The following is a 19,457-nucleotide window of genomic DNA, read 5'->3' as shown; positions in this document are numbered from 1 at the left end:
AGCATTAAGTCAAGTTCCATCAATAAATTTGTAATTGATTACATTTCAAATACAATCCTAAACAGGTGGGTTTTTAGTCGAGATTTAAAGGAAGTCAGTGTTTCAGCTGTTTTACAGTTTTCTGGAAGTTTGTTCCAAATTTGTGGTGCATAGATGCTGAAAGCTGCTTCTCCTCGTTTGGTTCTGGTTCTGGGGATACAGAGCAGAACCAGAACCAGAACCTGAGAGGTCTGGAAGGTTGATACAACAACAGCAGATCTTTAATGTATTGTGGTGCTAAGCTGTTCAGTGATTTATAAACTAACAACAGTATTTTAAAGTCTATTCTTTGAGCTACAGGGAGCCAGTGGAGGGACTTTAAAACTGGTGTTATGTGCTCTATCTTCCTGGTTTTAGTGAGAACGCCAGCAGCAGCATCTGGATCAGCTGCAGCTGTTTGATTGATTTGTTGGACAGACCTGTGAAGACGCTGTTGCAATAATCAATACGACTGAAGATGAAGGCATGGATGAGTTTCTCTAGATCTGGCTGAGACATTAGTCCTTTAATCCTGGAAATGTTCTTCAGGTGATAGAAGGCCGACTTTGTAACTGTCTTTATGTGGCTCTGGAGGTTCAGGTCAGAGTCCATCACTACTCCCAGGTTTCGGGCTGATCGCTGGTTTTAGTTGTAATAACTGAAGCTGTGCATTGACTCTAGATCTATGACTCTAGATCTATAACTCTATATCTATAACTCTAGATCTATAACTCTAGATCGTTCCTCTTTAGGTCCAAAAATAATAACTTCAGTTTTGTTTCTGTTCAGCTGGAGAAAGTTTTGGCACATCCACACATTTATCTGTTCTAAGCATCTGTTCAGTGATTGGATGGGGTCAAAGGTCACCCGGTGACATCGTAATGTAGAGCTGTGTGTCATCTGCATAGTTATGGTAGCTAATATTATTTCCTGTTATAACCTGAGCTAGTGGGAGCATATAAATATTGAATAAAAGGGGTCCTAGGATGGAACCTTGGGGTACCCCACATGTGACCTTTGACCTCTTTGATGAGAAGTTTCCAATTGAAACAAAGAAATCCCTGTTCTTTATGTAGGATTCAAACCAGTTAAGCACTGGACCGGAGAGTCCGACCCAACTCTCCAGTCGGTTCAGTAATATGTCATGGTCAACACTGAGGTCCAACAGAACCAGAACCAGCACTGTGGTTCTGCCACAGTCCGTATTTATATGGATGTCATTGAACACTTTGACTAGGCCAGTCTCTGTGCTGTGGTAACCATGGAAACCAGACTGGAAGGAGTCAAAGCGGTTGGTTATAGTTAGGAAGCTAGTTAATTGTTTAAACAGCTTTTTCAATAACTTTGCTGATGAATCAGAGGTCAGAGGTCAGAGGTCGGCCTGTAATTCTGCATTAGTGATTTGTCCAGATTGTTCTTTTTTATAAGTGGTTTGATTACTGCTGTTTTCAAAGCCTGGGGGAAAACGCCTGATGAGAGCCATGAGTTACTATTTGGATCAGATCAGCAGCAATAACAGGCAGGACTTTCTTAAAGAAATGTTCTAGAGTTATAGATCTAGGACATCCAGGCAGCAGGAACTGGAGCTTATTGACTTATAATTTCCTGTAGGGTTTTATAATTAAGTAGTTGAAATTGGGTCATTTTTCCTGTATTTGTTTTGTTTGGGCTCAGCATTGGTACTGACTTTATAGTGGATGTACAGATTAATCCTCTGATTTTATGAATTTTCTCTGAAAAGAAGCTGGAAAACTGGTTGCAGGCGGCAAAACATTGGAATTCAGGCGTAACGTCACAGGAGGGTTTGTGATTCTGTCAACTGTTGCAAATAAAGCTGGAGCATTGTTAATGTTTTTGTTTATGACATCTGCAAAGAAAGCCTCTCTTGCATGTTTTAGTGTTAAATGATAGTTACGTAGACTTTCTTTATAGATGTCACAATGAACGTGGGGTTGAGTTTTACGCCATTTTCGTTCTGCCCTACGGCAGAGTTGTCTTGCAGATCTAACTGTTTGTGCATTTCTCCATGGAGATTTCTTTTTACCAGACACAACCTTCATTTTAATGGAATCAATAATATCTGAGACTTTAGACTGAAAATCTTTTACCAACTTATCTACATCATTACAGCTTAAGGGTGAGGAAGAAGAGTAGATTTGATTAAAAGTTTCTGCTGTGTTTTCAGTGAGAGAACGTTTTGTGATGGTTGCTGTTTGTCCAAGTGGGTTAAAAGATAAAGAACCTTCAAAGATAACAGGAAGTGATGCAACAGGCGACATCAGTTACAGAGACATTGGAAATATTCACACCCTTACTGATAACCAGGTCCAGTGTGTGTCCTTGAGTGTGTGTTGCTTGTTTGACATGTTGTGTTAGACCAAAAGTCTCTAAAATATTAGCGAGCTTTTTTGCCCCTCTGTCTTGGGGGTTGTGAACATGAATGTTGAAATCACCGACAATTATTAAACAATCATAATCAATACATATGAGAGATAGAAGTTCATTCAAGTCAGTGAAGAAATTTTCCACAAAAGTTGGAGTTTTGTATAGAGTTACAGTCAAAGTTCGTTTGTGGCCTTTAACCTCAATTCCAAGATGCTCAAAAGAGGTGAAATGACCCAAAGAGATTTTACTACAATTTATGGTATTCTTAAATATTGAAGCCACACCTCCTCCTTTTTTGTGTTTTCTATTCTCACTGAAGAAATTGTAGTTAGGAGGCGCAGATTCAATTAGTACAATCGATTCATTATTATCATTCAACCATGTTTCTGTCAGAAACATAACATCGATATTATGCTCGGTGATGAAATCATTAATTAATAGAGCTTTAGCACAGAGAGATCTGGTATTTAAAAGAGTTTAAGTGACTTGGAGGCCAATAAATCTTCAGTCTGAGGTTCTTTTAGGCAGGGGATCAGTCTGATGAATTAGGTCCCCTATATTTTATGTTTCTGTTTCTTGTAAATTTTCTTGTAGTGATCCGGACAGGTAATGTCCTGTTCTGCAGTGCCGAGGGGCCAGACACATTCTGGAGCAAGAAGGGTGTAAAGATAAAGTCTGGACTCAGACCTCAGACCTCAGAAACGCAGAGTGATGGATCCTCTGGGACGTTAGAGTCAGGTGGTTTAAATGAAGTGAGGTCTGCTATGTGAGCGCTAAGGAGTGACGTCCTAAGTACAACCTGTTGATTCATTCCATCTGTAAATTTAAGAAACTCCGGTCCAGAAGACATTTTGCCATGTGCATCTTGTGAATCCTGTGAATGAGTGGGTGAGCAGAGAGGGAGGGGAGAAGGAGGAAGGGAACCAGTCGCTCCGTCTCCAGTCATTGTATCAGCTGCTTTTGAAACTGGTTGTTCCTGATAAGCCGACGGTTTCTTCCTAGTCAGAAATCCTTGAGCCTGTTCTTCTGAAGCGATGATCACGTTGCTGTCCTTGTTGATAAAATGAAAAAGATTTGCAGTGAGTAGCTTTATCCCATGTTTATTAAGATTGCGTCCGCTTCTTCCAAAGAGGTGAAAGCGCTGCCAATAGATCCAGAGGTTATGGATGAAGGTCACTGAGCTGGCAGAGCAGCTTTTAATCAGCCATTTGTTTATCATGTCCAGCCTGGAGTGTTTTTCGTCTCCCCATTGAGGTGATGGAATTGGACCACTGAGAAATAACTTCATTTTTAACTTTTCCATAGTGTTCAGAAGAATATTAAAGTCCTTTTTCAGAATCTCAGATTTCTGCTTTGCCACATTGTTGGCTCCAACATGCACAACTAAGGACTCAATATCTGGCTGATCAGCGGTTAGCGAAAGAACTTTAAGAGTTAAATCAGATACAGTGTCACCAGGAAAAGAAATCACTCTCATTTTCTTGGGATTGCAAACGTGACTGATTCCATTTACTGCCTCATCTCCAACAATAAGCACTTTTGGCATACCTTTCGTTTTCCTGGTAGCCGCTTTGTCCTTTGGAGCTTTGGGGGGTGGATGTGTTAGACTTGCCTCATTGTTGGTGTTTGAAAGTGAGGTTTCACTCAGAGGCTCAGGCTGGAGTACAGAAAATCTGTTTTTCAGGGGGATTCCCACAGAGTCAGAATGTTTTGAGGCCCGGGCTGGTCGCTCTGTCCTTGGGAGCGGGGTCGGTGGAACCGTTTTGGTTGCAGCTGCTTGTTTGTTTTTCTTTGGTGGAGCAGGTGTTGAGGTTGAAGGTGGGTTTCGGCTCACAGCCGGCCACGCTGATTCGTCCAGGTGAGGGGTTCTCCCTGTCAGTCGCCTCATCGGATCTGCGGTGTGAGACTTTGCTTCGGCTTGGCACCCAGAGCGTTCCAGGGTGAGCTGCTTGATGCGAGGCTTACAACCTCTCCGTTGATTTGAGGAAGAGTTGTCTGATTTCCACAGTTAGCGTTGATTTCAAAGTTCACCTCCAGCTGTTTGATCTTCATTTCTATAGACTGAAGTCGTTGTATAATACTGCTAATGTCCTTGGGGTCGGCCGGAGGCATTTTGTCCTGGTTCAACTTGGAGATGAAGAAAGGTAAGATAAAAATAAAAGTGAGAAAATCCCCCAGTCCTTAGGTTTGTAGTAATCCAGTTATGATGTTGAAAATGTGAATATAACTATAAAAACTGTCACTTTAAAAATAACTCAGGCAAAGTTATCAGTAAGGACAGGAGAGAGCAGGACAAGCTGTTCCTCCTTCAGCTGCCACACAAGGTATATCAAGCACTCTGTCGCTCCACAGACCAGGTCCCATCAGGTGTTCTTGTCTCCCAGGCAGAACAAATGAGAAACGTTTATCCGGTTGTTGAACAGCTGCAGCGTTCCCTCCAGATCCCGGTCTGAATCATTCCGACTGGTTCTAGCATGACACAGTCTGAGTTTGGACTGGTTTTAATGGGACGGCCCGTCACCAGGCTCAGTGAGGGGAGGAGTTCCACTCTGACAGACTTTGTGTTGGAGCTGAAGAGCTGCTGCGTTCTCTCTGTTCTTCTGTCAGTACCAGGGAAAACAATGCAGCTGCTGCTTTTCTCCTGCATGATGATGATCTTCTGCCTTCAGCCAGGTGAGTCATCTAAAGATGCAGCAGGTGGAGAAGGAGACAGAAGGCAGGAAAACATCTGGAGCTTTGAGTTTGTTAAAACTGAATTATCAATCTGTTGTTTCCAGGATCCTCTGAGGATTTACTGACACCATTTAAAGGCGATCAACTGGATTTGGAAGGAAACGACGTGACTCTGTCCTGCAACTATTCAGGAGCAGTAAACCTGCTGCTGTGGTACCGACAGACGCCCAGTTCATCTCCACAGCTGGTCACCTCAGGATATTCAGACACAACAGGAAGGGTTTCCTTGAGACACGAGAAAACAAGAAAGACATTTCATCTGCTGATCTCCTCTGCTGCAGTGACAGACTCTGCTGTGTACTACTGCGCTCTGCAGCCCACAGTGACAGGAAACACCAGAACCCTGTACAAAAACCTGCAGTACTCCACAGCAGCCACTAGAGGGCCTCCCTCCCTGTTAAACCACTAAAACCTGCAGTACTCCACAGCAGCCACTAGAGGGCCTCACTCCCTGTTAATCCACTAAAACCTGCAGTACTCCACAGCAGCCACTAGAGGGATGTTTGAAAGTACATTAGAGCATTTAAAAACATACATGTTGGTTTTGGCAGGAATTCGTCTTTATGGAAAAAGTATTATTAAATGTTTTAATATATAGCTTATTATATTTAAAACATTCTTAATTAAGAATGTTCTCAAAGTTAATTAACTATTGATTAATGGCTAAATAAGGTTTAGTTATTAAAAGTTTGTTCCAGTTTTCTGCTGCATCGTCTTGGAACCAGTGTCAGACATACATGAACCTAAAGGGTCTGTTGTCTCTAAATATTTCTCAGACTGTTCTTTGAGAAGGAAACATGTACATTTATGACTGTGAACTTTTTCCCGTTTTGCTGTGTGAATGTTCTGTAAATTGTGAGCTGCTGCCAGTCTTGGCCAGGATTCTCTTGTAAAAGATTTTTAATCTCTGTGGGATAAATCAATAATAATCATTATCTTATGATTCTTTCCTGACTGCATGGCTCACGTTATAAATCACATTGGTGTAACTGGGAGCTCTACAACGCACAGCGACCCAGAACAGCAGACAGGTGACTTTCTAGAGGACTAAAAGTTCACAGCAGCTCCACACCGACCAGTGTCCGTTATCCTGCAATAGCTAGCCCCGCCCACTTTATCACAACCCTCCGAGGCTGACTACTGACCAGTTCTCTGTCTAACAGGTCCGGAAAATCTCTAAGACCTGGGTATTACCCTAAATGAGATCTATAAGAGATAATCTATTCAAACTGGTGTCGAAAGCGATTCGTCTAGCTCTAACTACCTCCAATCCAGGAGTTACGACCCTTTTCAGTTAAGAAACAATCAGCTGAGTAGCCCTCACAGCTGCGTAGTTCCAATAACCACTCCTGTTAACGGTAGCTCGCTTTCTAAAATATAACTTGCTCTTGGAACCGGCTAGATTAAATTTAGTGACTTGGATGTAAGTCCCTGGGTCATTATTTTACTCTCACCAAAGGAAATTATGAAGCCTCCTCTTTACTAGAACCATGTACATTAATTTTACCTTTATTAGAAGAACTGAAAAATGAGTAAATGACTCAATTAATTCCAATGTCCACCAACCTCATTAGAATTTTAGAGTATGAATTTATTAAGCAAGCTTAAGCAGGGATATGTGACATACAAATCAATAATCAATTGTATATAATTCAAGAGCAGTGTAATAAAATCAACATGTATAATCATACCATCCTGTCTCTTTTCCCTATCCTATGTCGCAGATTCTGAGATAGCTTTTTAGGAAACAAGTTCAACTCATACCCAGTTGGTGGTGGATCTTTAGCAACAGGAACGTCCGAAAACCTTGGTCTGAGTCTTTATCCTTTGTGTGAAAAAATCCTCTTTAGAATAGAAGCAAAATAGAGAGGGTTCAATTGCTTTGAAAACCCGACTCTTTATCCCTCCGGAACCTTTGTCTTTTCTCCAAGTCTGTTGCAATGGTTGGGTTGAGGCAAGACCGACGATCGAATCAGGAACCCGGGTTGGACAATTGGAACTTGTCTCCCTTTGGCGGCACGAAGCTTCAGCTTATCCCGTGGCTCCAGGGTGTGGTCTGCTGTTGTCTCCTCGACCTGCTTCTTCGTGTTAACTCTACTTCGGTGCCGCAGACAAAGAACAAGAACTTCTCCTTTTCCGTCTGCTTTTATACATTTCTCTGCCATGTATGTGTATGGGGAGTTTTAGTTTACGTGGTTTCCTGAACATCTGCTGATTTCACGGAAACCCCCGTCGGCCCCTCCTGTCTGCTGGCTGGGATGGAAAGTCCCGTCCTTTCCTCAGCGTGTTGATCTTAGCCAACCATACCGCCCCACCCATCCTGTGCGTCTGGCCATCTGTTCAGAACTGCTTGCGACAGCAGGAACTCACAAGTTCCCCTTCTCTTTTCACTTACCCTTTTTTCTGATTAATTATTAAACACAGTCAAATATTAAAAACTATAGTCAAATATTAAAAACTATGTGCTGATTTCCATTAAGCGTTAATCATAAGCATTAATCACCTCTTTCATTTATTATAAATCATCAAACCTAATCATTTCATTGTTGTTATATCATTACAGATCATGATTCGTACACTTCAGAATTATTCAGTGATTACTTATACACAGTCATTTTACCTATTGTACTCATACATATCCAACTTAATCATTATAAATCAAAACACAAGATTGCTTTATTTCTTTCAGGCCTTCATGCACCTTTTTCTGCGTGTACCTGGATAGATCTCAAACCCCATACCAGTTTTCTTGACACCCCCTCCTTGAGATCGGACGGTGCTGCGCAGAAAACACAAAGTCCTAAGTCAAAAGAGGTCAAGTCCATCACCGCAATCAGCAGTCAAGATGTCCTGTTCGTAACAGGCAACCGGAGATGATGACGGTGTCCAGGTATCCACAACCTCATACTCCGTCAGATTGGACGGCGGAGAAATCCAACGCTCGGCGTCCAACTGGGGAGGAAGTGGAGATCCGGCTGATCCAGGAGGGCTGATGTCCTCCAGTGAAGACTGTAGAAGCGAAGACAGATCCACCTCAGAGTCTGGCAGTGTCGGTGGGTTGTTACAGTATCCCTCCAACTCAGCCAGTAGATCCTGAAAATCCATATCGGTCGACGGCGGATCAGGTGACGGAGATAACGCGAAAAAGGTGTCCTCTGTCTGGCACGCTTGGTGAGATAAACTGAGAATCTCAGTTTGGGTACCTTTTCTGTTAGTCGCACTGCTGGTTTGGCATCCGATATCGATAAACATATCCGGAGACATAGGACATGCGGGTGGAAGGTACTCGCCTACTGCCACAACTCGTCCATCGAGAAGGTGTAGAGTTGGCAGGCATTGTCGAGTAAGCTGGTGTTCCCATAACTTCTGAATCACGGGCAGCAGAAGTCCCGTGTGCATTGGAGATGCTGTAAAGTCGTCGTCTTCTTGGCCAAAGGCAGAGGTCCACACGATTTTGTGCACCCGTTCCAGGGATCGAGATGTGGAAGCCGCTATGTAAGGCAAATCTCCTTGCCCTGTGGCGCAGAGAATTGCCGTTACATCTGTGATACGGCTGCTCACGCAACTGTGACACCAGCGGGAGGACGATGCAACCCAAATGAATCCATAGGATTCTGCGGCGATCCCACATCCCACACAGCAGGTTGGTGCCTGAGGAGAAACAGCAACCTAGGTAACTTCACGATTAGGGGTTTCGGATTAATAATAACACAACGAATATGCAAAAGCGAAAGCGAAGAGAGTAGCTGGTTTAAGCTCGTGTGCCTGCTTGGGCTGCCAGCCAGGGAGAATTAATCACAGGAACCAGAATGTCATGCTCTGGAGCTGGTTCGCCCAGATCATAGACATGAGCTGAATCATGGAATATCGCAGCATAAGTCATCATCCATATAACGATGGCTAGGTCTGAGGTCTCCTGAAGCCAGTAGAGGACCACCAAGATCCCCCAAACCGTTGCCCAAAGAGCCAGAACTATCCACTTTTGCAGCCATATGCGCCTGCTTCGACCTTTGATGGACAAGGCTTGGCGCGCTAAGTAGACGAGGATAGATACTGCGAAGAGCCCCTCTAGAATAGCTGTGAGGATCTTAAGTGGGGCGGTTCGAGTGGCTTGACGGCCCCCAAAGACCAGCTCCAGTATCAGGGCTGTGGTATCGGTAACAAGCCATAGGCAAACCACAACGCCCCTACGCCAGTTGATGCGGGTACGGCCCATCAGGTAACAAGCGAAGAGGGATGAAGCTAACCCCCATTTCTGGAGGATGATGGGTCGTAGGATAAGCTTGACATATCCTTGTAGCGCAACGAAGATCCTCATAGGATGTCCCCTGGGCCAGGAACCAGTGTGGCAGTAGAGTACCCAGGCTAGGGTAACCCCTAAGTGCTCAAAGGTACTCACTTGAAGTGGTGCAAAAAGTGAGTTGGGGTTTGATGAGTTGGCTGAAGAGTTGGATGCCATGATGTCCGATGATGGGTCCTCCAGTTCAGGTCCTGTCAGTAGCTGCAGCGAGGATTGAATGGCTCGCAGGCACACGGCAGCTCTCTCTTATGCAGAAATAGGCTCCTCCTTCGGGGGGAGGGGCTGGTAATCCCTCTTTTTGCAATGACAAAGTGCTTTCAGCCACACCTCCAGGACAACTTTGCCGACGATTAAAGCCACGGCCACTCCCAGTAGGCCCAAGATGTATGGCCACAGCATACTCAGAGCATCTAGCAGCCACTGTTCGACTATGTGGAGGCCTCCTTCCACTACACCAGCAACCTCTTCCACGACCTCGGTGATTGCGGTCACGATGGTTGCACCCATAGTTTCATACCAGAAACAGTCGTGTTGGTCCGCTCCTTCGCCACATTTCTGCCAAATCTCCTTAGAGATTGTGCAGGTGAGATTGGAATACAAAAGATTAGGTCCGACCCAGTCAAACCCTGAGTCCACTTTCCCATCACATATACTCTTTCGGAAAGCATGTCCTTCGGCGATGGCTATAAGGGGATTTGGGATGAATGGAACTGGAAGACCCAGAATACTCTTGCGCTTCTGGAGGTGGTAACCTAGAATTGCGTCGGTACAAGTCTTTCCGCTCACTATAGCCCGCCGCCATGTACCATTGATTTTGCGCCAAGTAACTTCTGAAGAGTGAGTGTCATACTCATCAGCATAATGCTCTGCGCAGAAGCGTTCCCAACCTCGGATCTCGTGGCAGGGTCTTCTGGCCAGACTTATGACACACTCAAGGACTTGTCGTGTGTTATTTTTACAAGTCATGCGCCAGGGTCTCGGGTTGACGTAGTTTTCAGGTTTCCAAAAAACCCCAGGCCAAATCATACGGTCCTTAGAATAAACTGTGGCGAGGTATTGGTACTTGATCCAATAATTGGTAGACTCCCGGAGACAGGGTATAACCCAGGCTTGAAGTTCTTTTTGTTGGAGTCCCCACCATTCCCAGTCCCAATTCCGAGAATAATCCTCATACCAGGCCCGTAGAGCCCATTTAGCGGTAGGAAGGACCTCAGGACTAGGGCAGTGATACCTCCAGGTGGAATAGAAGGCCTTGCTAGTTTGTATGAGGTCACATCTGGGGGAAGAGTGGGTTTTCACCCAGCAAGTGTTATTAAGGCTGTCAAAGATACTGCGCGCAACACATTTGTCAATTTTTGCAAAGTCGCCTTTAGGAGCACTCATAAGGTCATCAGGAGTTGGAAGGGGTTGTGTACGTAAATTGGTAATGTGAAACTCCTCTAACCCAGCAGGAGAGCGAACCGCTCCCTCTGGGAAGTCACCCACAAAGAACGTTTGGTCTTTGGCTACGTACGTCCATGGGAATGTGTTATTTAGCCAGGTTTCAATTTCTGTCCGTATTGAGCGTACGGAGTGCCATAAATCCGACCAGTATTCTTCTACAGCTGTGACAATGTAATTTTGGCCCCTGCATTTGATGAACTTATTCCAGAGGCAGGCATTTAACCACCTAAAGTGGTGCCTATAACAATGCTGTTGGTCAGATTGGAACATAAACCGTGTGGGACCTTGTCGAATCAGGAAGGCCGTAATATTAGTCAAACTGTCGTTGGGGGGCGGCATCGTCGCCCAATCAAGAAAGTTGTTTCGGGAGGTGTTGTTAACCTGCGGTCGCTCTGTAATGTTGGCATCCTCTCTGCAATTTAGGTGATAATCACCCCAAAACTCTCCTCGTGGGAGCCAGGTTCGACAGCCTGAGGACCTGTGCGGGGCCGGGTATACTACTTCGGTATCCCAGTACCCTTGGTTCGGTAACAGTAGTAGCGACCGACAAGCCATATTGCAATGCCATTCTGGAAATCCTCGATCCGGATGAATCCAGTTGCACCTGACGGTCCGTCGTTCTTTGCGCTGTAGAACCCGTATCCAGCAGAGCGCTCCGGTGTCGAGGAAGTCATAGGCGTAGATCTCCCAGGTCCGATTCATAAGGTCGTCTAGGGAGGAGTCGTTCAGTTTGTAGGCTCGGCTTTCCACATACTTTTTGCCGTTTTCTTTGGCGAATAATCCGGTTCGATTCTGGGCAGAAGTTTCGTTGTACCATGGCACAAAAATAGCCGTGGTGCTTGTATTCCAGCAGTTGAAGGTGGCATACTTGGAATGTCCATAAGTGACCTTTGTATGCATAAGATACCACGGTCCAACTCCGATGAAGTAGAAGATCGTAGCGAGAACAGCAGCAGCAAATAGCAGAGCAAGAAGCGTCAGCAGCCCTTTCAGGCAAAGGGATTTTCCTGTTATCGTAGTCGTTTTCCGTAGCAAAGGTTCGTTAGAGGTGTCCGAGTCGTCGTCAGTGTCAGTAGAGCTGTCCGAATCCGATGTTGAGTCCAGCCAACCCTGGTCTGTAGGCTTGCGCCTCATGCCGATAGCATCCATCCTGGCCAGATTAGTGATTCCCTGGGATCCGGAGTATCAGGCGTTGTACAAATCTTTCTTAAAGCCTTGATGCAGCCTTGGTGAGCAGGGTTCTTCGCAACCCGTCTGGTGGCTCTTCTCTGCTGCAAGGCTGTAAATATAGGAGAGGGGTAGGGTAAGTCGGGCTCCAACCCCCTCCACACCCACTTCCAGTGGAACACCCTCCAATAGTCCGGCCGAGGAAACGGGCCTTGGGCGGTGCCGTTTTTCAGCGCTTGGTCATACCAAGATTCGTGATTGTACCCTATTGGGGCGGGAACTGAGATGTAGGTGTACAAAGGTTGCCCATGCAAGGTTAGTCTGGTGCGATACCCCCAGGTTGACGGGGTAAAAATCCTCTGGTGTGGTGGATTGGGGTAGACCCTGTCTATTTCCAATTTCAATGGAAGCCTGGTGTTATTAAATATATAACATTCTGGATTCATTTCCCTCTTTACTATGGTTTTTGCCATACTTGGTGATGTGGTCCAAATAATCATGTCATTAAGTGAAATTTCACAATACAGTCCTTGCAGTGGTTCAAGGTAATGGGGACCCCACCTTATACGTAGTTCGATCCCCTGTACCCTGTGATACACTGTATTAAAAGTCCATGGCAGAGATCTTGGGCTCATAGGTGAAATTGATGCATAATGGACCGTGTTACTGGACCCTCGTCCTTGCCAAGCAGGCGGTGCGGTAGGGATGAATAAATGTGGCTTGGTTGGAGGGGGTGGCGTGTACTCTTCACTTTCCCCCACCTGTTGTGTGTTCTGGAAATTAGTGGGTCGAAGATATATGAGGTACTTGAGAAAATATGCTTCGGTGAGCGGATTGGAAGGAGTGAAATCTTCTCTTGGCATATCAAGTAGTATAGAGGTAGTAGGGAGTCTTAGAAACGGACCTTTATCTGATAGTCCCGACGAGACTCCAACTCCTACTTTGAACATTTTAGTTACAAAAACCCTTGTACCTTTCCGTCTTGTGGGTTTTGACTGACGTTGAGACTTGGCGACTCGTTTTCCCCCTTCCGGTGTGTTCGTTAGTCTTGGTTTTTCTTCCTCCATGGAAATGCTGAAGCGAGCTTTTGCCAGGCGTGAGTCTTGGGTTTCTTCTTAGGAGGCTCTGGTTCGGTGTAGGACACGGTGGTGTAATTCTGCTCGTCTGGCACCACTTTGATGGCTGCTCCGATGGAGTAGACTCCTTTAAAGGGTACGGTGATCATGCGCACTGACAGCTGAATCTGACAGGAGGTGCTAGGATCAGAGGGCGTACCCGCTCTGTGGGCCAAGCCTCCCGGGTGTTGTAAAATTCCATCCCGAAACTGGGATTCCGCCGTTACCCAGTACAGGCAAGACTTTTCCTTAGGTCTTACCGCATTGCTGCCCCACCCGTCCACCTCAGTGGTGTAGTAATACATATCTGAGCAGCGTACCCCATCTTCCCTTGGCACGTCCGGTAAATCCACCACAGGAATGGTGCAGTCATTGATGACTTCCAAAATCAGATGTGCCCATGTGGTCAGCTCCCAGGGGCCTGTCCAACCCCCATTAACGGCTTGGTCTCTGGCGTCATCTGGGAGTGTACTTAGCCCCTCAGCTGATGGTTGGTACGCGTGAGGCCGATGCACCCGGAAGATCACAGGGGAGTGGTTGGTATTCAATGGTGGAAATGACAGGGATGCTCCAGCAGCCTCATATGGCCAGGCTGCATGAACAGAATCCCACAGGACATCATGGGGCCCTTCTTCCCTCCTCCACACCCATGGATCCGCTTCTTCTGGGGTGTTTGGGGGAGCTGAAGGTCCCGGTAATATTATCGGTATGGGGCTCCCATGGTTTGGTTGTACTTGCCCATATGTTCTGTAATATCGCAGTGAGCTGTAAAACCTCGTCACCTGCCATCCCTCAGCCTGACCTGTCAAAGTCAGTTCTCCTCTCCCCAGCTGGTCTTCGCAAGTAGAACAGTGGTGGAGATCGTCCCCATCCCAGACGCAATAACAGCTTTTTGGTTCTTCATTCTGCCAGCTCCATTGGGTCTCCAACTGAAGTCGGGGCAGGTAACCTACCCGGCAGTTCCCACAGATGGTGTTGTTCAAAACCGTAACCGGAGAGACGCGGAGATGTTGTAGCATCTCTGCGGTGGCTCCTTGCTGCCTGGGTTTCTCACGGCCTGGTCCCTCCCAGGTGATGGGGAGTGGGTTGTTTACCAAACAAACCGGACAGCGACTTTTAGCTTTTGCCCATATCAGCATCTCTCGCTCCTCCGACAGGACTCCCTTTTTAGCCCAATCCAATTTCTTCAGGGCTCGTCCTGCCCAAATCCCTGAAGGTGTTCTTCTAATTATAACCACCCCTTTCATGGTGGCCAGTCCGATGTAGGGTGGAATGGTACATGATTCACTGGCCATTTCACCGGCTTCTGTTTCACTTTAGTCAGGAACTGGCTTGAGCTGCTCAACTCCTTGAATCCCTTTTCTTTTCAGCAATACTGTGTTCCTATCCAGTACTTGCTTGACGATGTCAGTGGTCTCAAACTTGGGTTTTACTGCTGCATTTACAGGTTGCTCTCTTGCTTTGACCCACACGCGCTGTCCCTCTCGGAATGGCACTCTGGGCGTCAGCTTCTCCTTTTTGTCGCTGGAGCTCCGCCCCACCTCCTTCGTGGTGAACGGCCGTTGGTTGAGCTCCATTGCAGGGGCGGGCCTCTCGGCTCTGCTTCTGTCGTTCAGGGCCTGCCCTATTTCCACCGCCTGTGTGCTCCAACTGTTGGTGTTAGCATTTTTAGCTATCCAGCTTTTCACTAACCCTATGGCTCGTTCCACCACTCCGTTAGCTTGTGGGGTGTAGGGTGGCGAGTAAACGCGCATTACTCCAAACTTCTGACACCATTGGTCAACCTGTGAATTACGGAAATGAGTCCCATTATCCGTGCGCAGCTCTTTCGGGATTCCCAGGGCACTGCATACTTGTTCCAGCATGCCGACAACACTATTGCCGTTTGCTTTCCTGGCTGCTTTTGTAGTCACAAACCCCGACATAGAATCCACCAGCACTAGGAGGTACTTCTCACCTCTTCTTCCTGTTATCCCCATGGGGCCTGCAACATCCATGCAGACTGAACCCCAGGGGACCGTGCTTTTGATGGATAACCCCTCCATCCGCTGCCCTCGGCGACCTGCGTTGTATTGTCCACATACTTCACAGTCCCTTAGCACACGTTGGACTTGTTTCACTGGGATCCAAAGGTCTTGCTCCTCCAGCTCCTTACGGGTAGGTCGTACGCCTGCATGTCCAAGGGCCTCATGCACACTCCGCACGACCTCGACCACGTACTCTTCTGGGACCTCCCGTCCTCTGGGAGTGCTGTCCCACTTCTCGGTACCGACAAAGACGATCTTTCTTTGCTGGACATAACAGTCCACTTCATCATTCCCACGCCAATGAGCTCCCTCATGCGTGTGTGCTTTTTGATGCTCAACATCTATTTCCAACTGTAGTTTTAGCTCAGCAATCTTTTTCCACAAGTCTTTGTGTGCCACTGGCTTGCCCTTTGCTGTCTCGAAACCATTTTCTTCCCAAATGGCCAAGTCTTCTCTAAGGGCTTGAGCACAGTAGTAACTGTCAGTTACTAACCTGGCACTCTTGATTTTCCTTTTCACCAGCTCCAGCAATCCTTCCAGTACGGCCGTTACTTCTCCGGCTTGAGCGCTACCGGGAGCTTTTCCTTTCTGACGGCATTTTTCCTTGCCGTCTTGCTTCAGAATAAATCCCCAGTATGCCGACTGGTCGGACCCCTTTCTGGATCCATCGGTGTAGATTGTCCATTCCGGTTGTCCTGGCTTCTCAGGAGTCTCTGGCGGTCGTCTCTTACTGGTGGGTTGTGCTGGCCCAATTTCAAGCTCAGGGTCCAGCAGGATGTCCTCCCATCTTCCCCACCGTGTGTTAGTTGCTTTAGTACTTTCCACGGTACCTTTTCTTAGATATTTGTGAACTTGGCTCTGTGTGATGACTTTAACTGGTTGTCCCTGTGCTAGATCCTTCAGCACACCCCAGTAACGAGCTAACACCGCTAGCTCTTTCTCCTCCTGCGGATATTTCCTCTCAACAGAAGTCAGGGTGTAACTCCACAGGGTAACCAAGCCTCCATTTTCGTTACTCACTTTGATCATGGCATCGTCATTCTCACAGCTGATTTCTGCCACCAGTCTTTCTGACAAACTTCTTGGCTCCAGTCTCACAGCTGCTTGAATGGCTTTTCTCAATTCCTCCAGGTCCTGTTGATTCGCTGCTGTCCAAACCCAGGGTCTTTTTCCGTCCTTTTCGTCCTCCTCACTCTTTCTCAGGCATTTGTACAAAGGTTTGGCATACTTCTGGTAATTGGGTACGTGGTCCCGGACATAATTGCATAGTCCTAATATTTTCTGTAAGTCATTCTCTGACTGAGGTGGTTGAATGTTCGTCAGCTTTTCTCTGTACCCATCTGAGAGTCCCAAATCTGACGTAACTTGGAAACCCAGATAATTCACTTGGAATTGTCCAAATTGACATTTCTTGAGGTTTAGTTTCAGACCTGCCTTGGTGAGGTTTTCAACCACTTTTTGTAGCCTCTCTAGATGTTCTTCTTTCTGTGCCTCCGAGTCGCTGATGTCCTCATACTGTTGTTGTCGAAGAGGTTCCCTCCTGGGGGAGTTCAGCGGTTGAATCTTGGCTGGTTTCATCGGTCCTACTTCTCTCTGGACCGTCAGCTGCTCATTCTTGACTCTGTCCGTGTTGGGTTGCCTCAGTCCACTGCTGCTTCCCTCAAATGAGAATTCTTTGACGTATTTTGCTGCTTGGGACTCTGGTCCGACTGGTGCTTCCCTTAACTTTATCCTGAGTGGCTCCATAACCTTGGCTTTGCCGGTCTGGGTGGCGTTTGAAACTTCACTCTGGGGTATTTTTAAGGGATATTTCTTGATCTCCTTTGCTGGGTGGCTGATGCGGCATTGTTCCTCCATTTCAGTTGCCATTCGTACACCTTGCTCCGTACGGAGTCGATGCATACGGGGGTCAACCACCACCACTACCTCTTTGAACACAAAGAAATGACTGTTGGTCTTGGCTATGTTCACCACTCCATTCTCTGTGACCGACCTGGCGGTGTCCTTTGGCAAATCTGCCGATCTTAGTCCCTGCACGCTCACCATCACCCTTCTCATGCTTTCGTTGCTGGCAGTCACCAGGCCCCTTTCGAGTCCGTGCCACATCTTCTTCCGATACTCCTCCAGACTCTCTCCTTTCTTGTAAACATCAATTGGGACCAGGATTATGGCACCATAAGGAAGACTGTAGCCCTTCATCATCACTACGTCTCCTTTAGTTTTTTCACTACAGGAAGCCTCCAACACCTTTGAATCTTTTTGGTAATATTTCCCAGCTTGGTTTTCAAGGCTGCGTCGAAACTTTCGATTGTGAATCCTGTATTTATCATTGGTGAACACAATCAGCCCGTCACCTTCAAGGTCCCATATTCCTCCAATAAACTGGTAAATCATGAGCCCGGATTGCAGCCTTAAGCTGATGGTTTCTGATGGTATTTTGGCCAACTCGCGGGTCCTCCTCCAAACATCCGACTTCTGGGTCTTCTTCTTAGGGCGGCCGGGGTCCCACAGCTCCTCATCCGACTCCTCCTCGTCCTCGTCGGAGCTGCTGCCCGCTGGAGTCTCCGTAGGTGGCAGTGGCTGCCTCCTTTCCGTGCTGTGGACTCGGGGATGAAACCTGAACTCCTGACCCCGTCGAGGGGACCAATCCCTGGCCGCTTGCTCCAACTGTTCCTCAGTGAAACTGCCGACGTGCGATCTCTCGTGGTTTTCATCATCCGACGGTTCAAGGGGGATCTCGTCGCTCTGCGATGGTCCTGGTAGAGCCGGGATGTTGTCGTCGTCCGTCAGGTCTATCAGGTCCCGCGGAGCTTGCTTCGGCTGGTTAGTCGGTGTTGTGGCTCTGCTGGGCAGTCGGGATGGAGCCTCAGCCACCTCCGATTCTGCCTGGTCTGGGGCCTGCTCTTTTCCTCGGGTCTCCTTGAAGGCCGAAAGTCTCTGCAGGACCTCGGCATATTCTTTGTATTTGCGCACCCCAATGGCGAGAGGGTTCACCAGGATCCCTTCGATGCCCGCTGCCAATGTAGCTGTCTTCACTATGCTGTCATATTTCTCGGAGGGGCTGTAAGACCATCCGCAGCTCACCAATCGTCCATCCTTCAAGGAGTTCAGCGAACCATTCCAGCCATTCTCTGATCTCCGATTTCTTGGTTATCTTTACTGGGCATTTAACGACTCCCAGTCGGTGACCATGTTTAAGCTGGGTGCAAAAATATATCCGAGTCTGCACCAGGTACTTCATTAAGTTCCGTGCCATGTCCTCTTTGATGGTATAATGAGATTCAAAGAAAACCCTCCTAATTACCTCAATCCAGGAATCCAATCCATCACCGAGTAATATCAACGATATAGGCAATTGTGATAATGTGGATTGGGAAAGATGGGATTGATGACTCTCCCCATCCCGGCTGATGTTGCTTGCCTCTTGTCCCATTGTTGGCTTTGGCAGGGGATCCAGTTCCCCTCTTTCTTCTTCTTCTTCTTTCTTCAGGCACCGGCCCAGGGCAGCCGCCCCCCACAGAGGTCAGTCACTAGCAAAGCAAAGCAGCCTCCCAACCCAAAGAAGCAGCCTGAGACGCAGCTTGTCTGTCTTTCTGCAGAACTTCCTCCGGGTGATCTGTCCCGCTCCAGATCACCCGGAGACGTCACATCGTGTCCGGGGTCCACATGGACTCTCAGCCCAGATCACCTCGTAAATCCAGTAAACTTTATCTCTGCTCCATAGACCTCTGTTCACCTCTCATCTCCTTCATCAGCAGCTATTAAACCCTTTTTCTAAAGAAACCTCAGTGGATTGCTGTTTTAGAAATGCAAACTGAAACGGATCAGAGATCTGAACCGACAGAGCCTGGATCTGATCTGGGTTTCTACGGCTTGTATTTTATTCAGGAATGTCAACTTGGAGACAGGATGGAAGTGGAAAATCAAGGCAGAATCAAGATTAAGGTTTCTGTAAGACTGGCTTCACTTCACACATTTTAAAATCACTCAGCAGTTAATTATTCCCAAAACTGAGCTAAAGCCGGGGACTGATGGACGCCCCAGGAAACCCTGTGGCTCATGGCTGACCCTACATCTGACCTTACACCTGACCCTACACCTTACCTTAGACCTGACCTTAGACCTGACCTTACATCTGACCCTACATCTGACCTTACATCTGACCTTAGACCTGACCCTACATCTGACCTTACATCTGACCTTACACCTGACCTTAGACCTGACCCTACATCTGACCCTACACCTGACCTTAGACCTGACCCTACATCT

General features: G+C 47.1%; 1 long non-coding RNA gene and 1 gene segment (V, D, J or C); one reads left to right on the top strand and one right to left on the bottom strand.

Annotated features, from left to right (window-relative positions):
• LOC114146686 (uncharacterized) overlaps positions 1-19,457 on the bottom strand; it is a 39,945-nt gene that overhangs the window by 7,900 nt on the left and 12,588 nt on the right. Inside the window, exon 2 of the long non-coding RNA XR_003595941.1 lies at positions 5,549-5,605. This is a non-coding gene — a long non-coding RNA (uncharacterized LOC114146686). The remainder of the gene's footprint in view (positions 1-5,548; positions 5,606-19,457) is intronic.
• On the top strand, positions 4,561-6,079 carry LOC114146666 (T cell receptor alpha variable 3-like). The segment is given in 2 exon segments: positions 4,561-5,076; positions 5,181-6,079. Coding segments are annotated over 2 exon segments (564 nt in total).

This window comes from Xiphophorus couchianus, chromosome 6, assembly GCF_001444195.1.
Source record: "Xiphophorus couchianus chromosome 6, X_couchianus-1.0, whole genome shotgun sequence".
In the NCBI taxonomy this organism is placed as follows: domain Eukaryota; kingdom Metazoa; phylum Chordata; class Actinopteri; order Cyprinodontiformes; family Poeciliidae; genus Xiphophorus; species Xiphophorus couchianus.
This window is presented reverse-complemented; position numbering and strand designations above follow the sequence as displayed.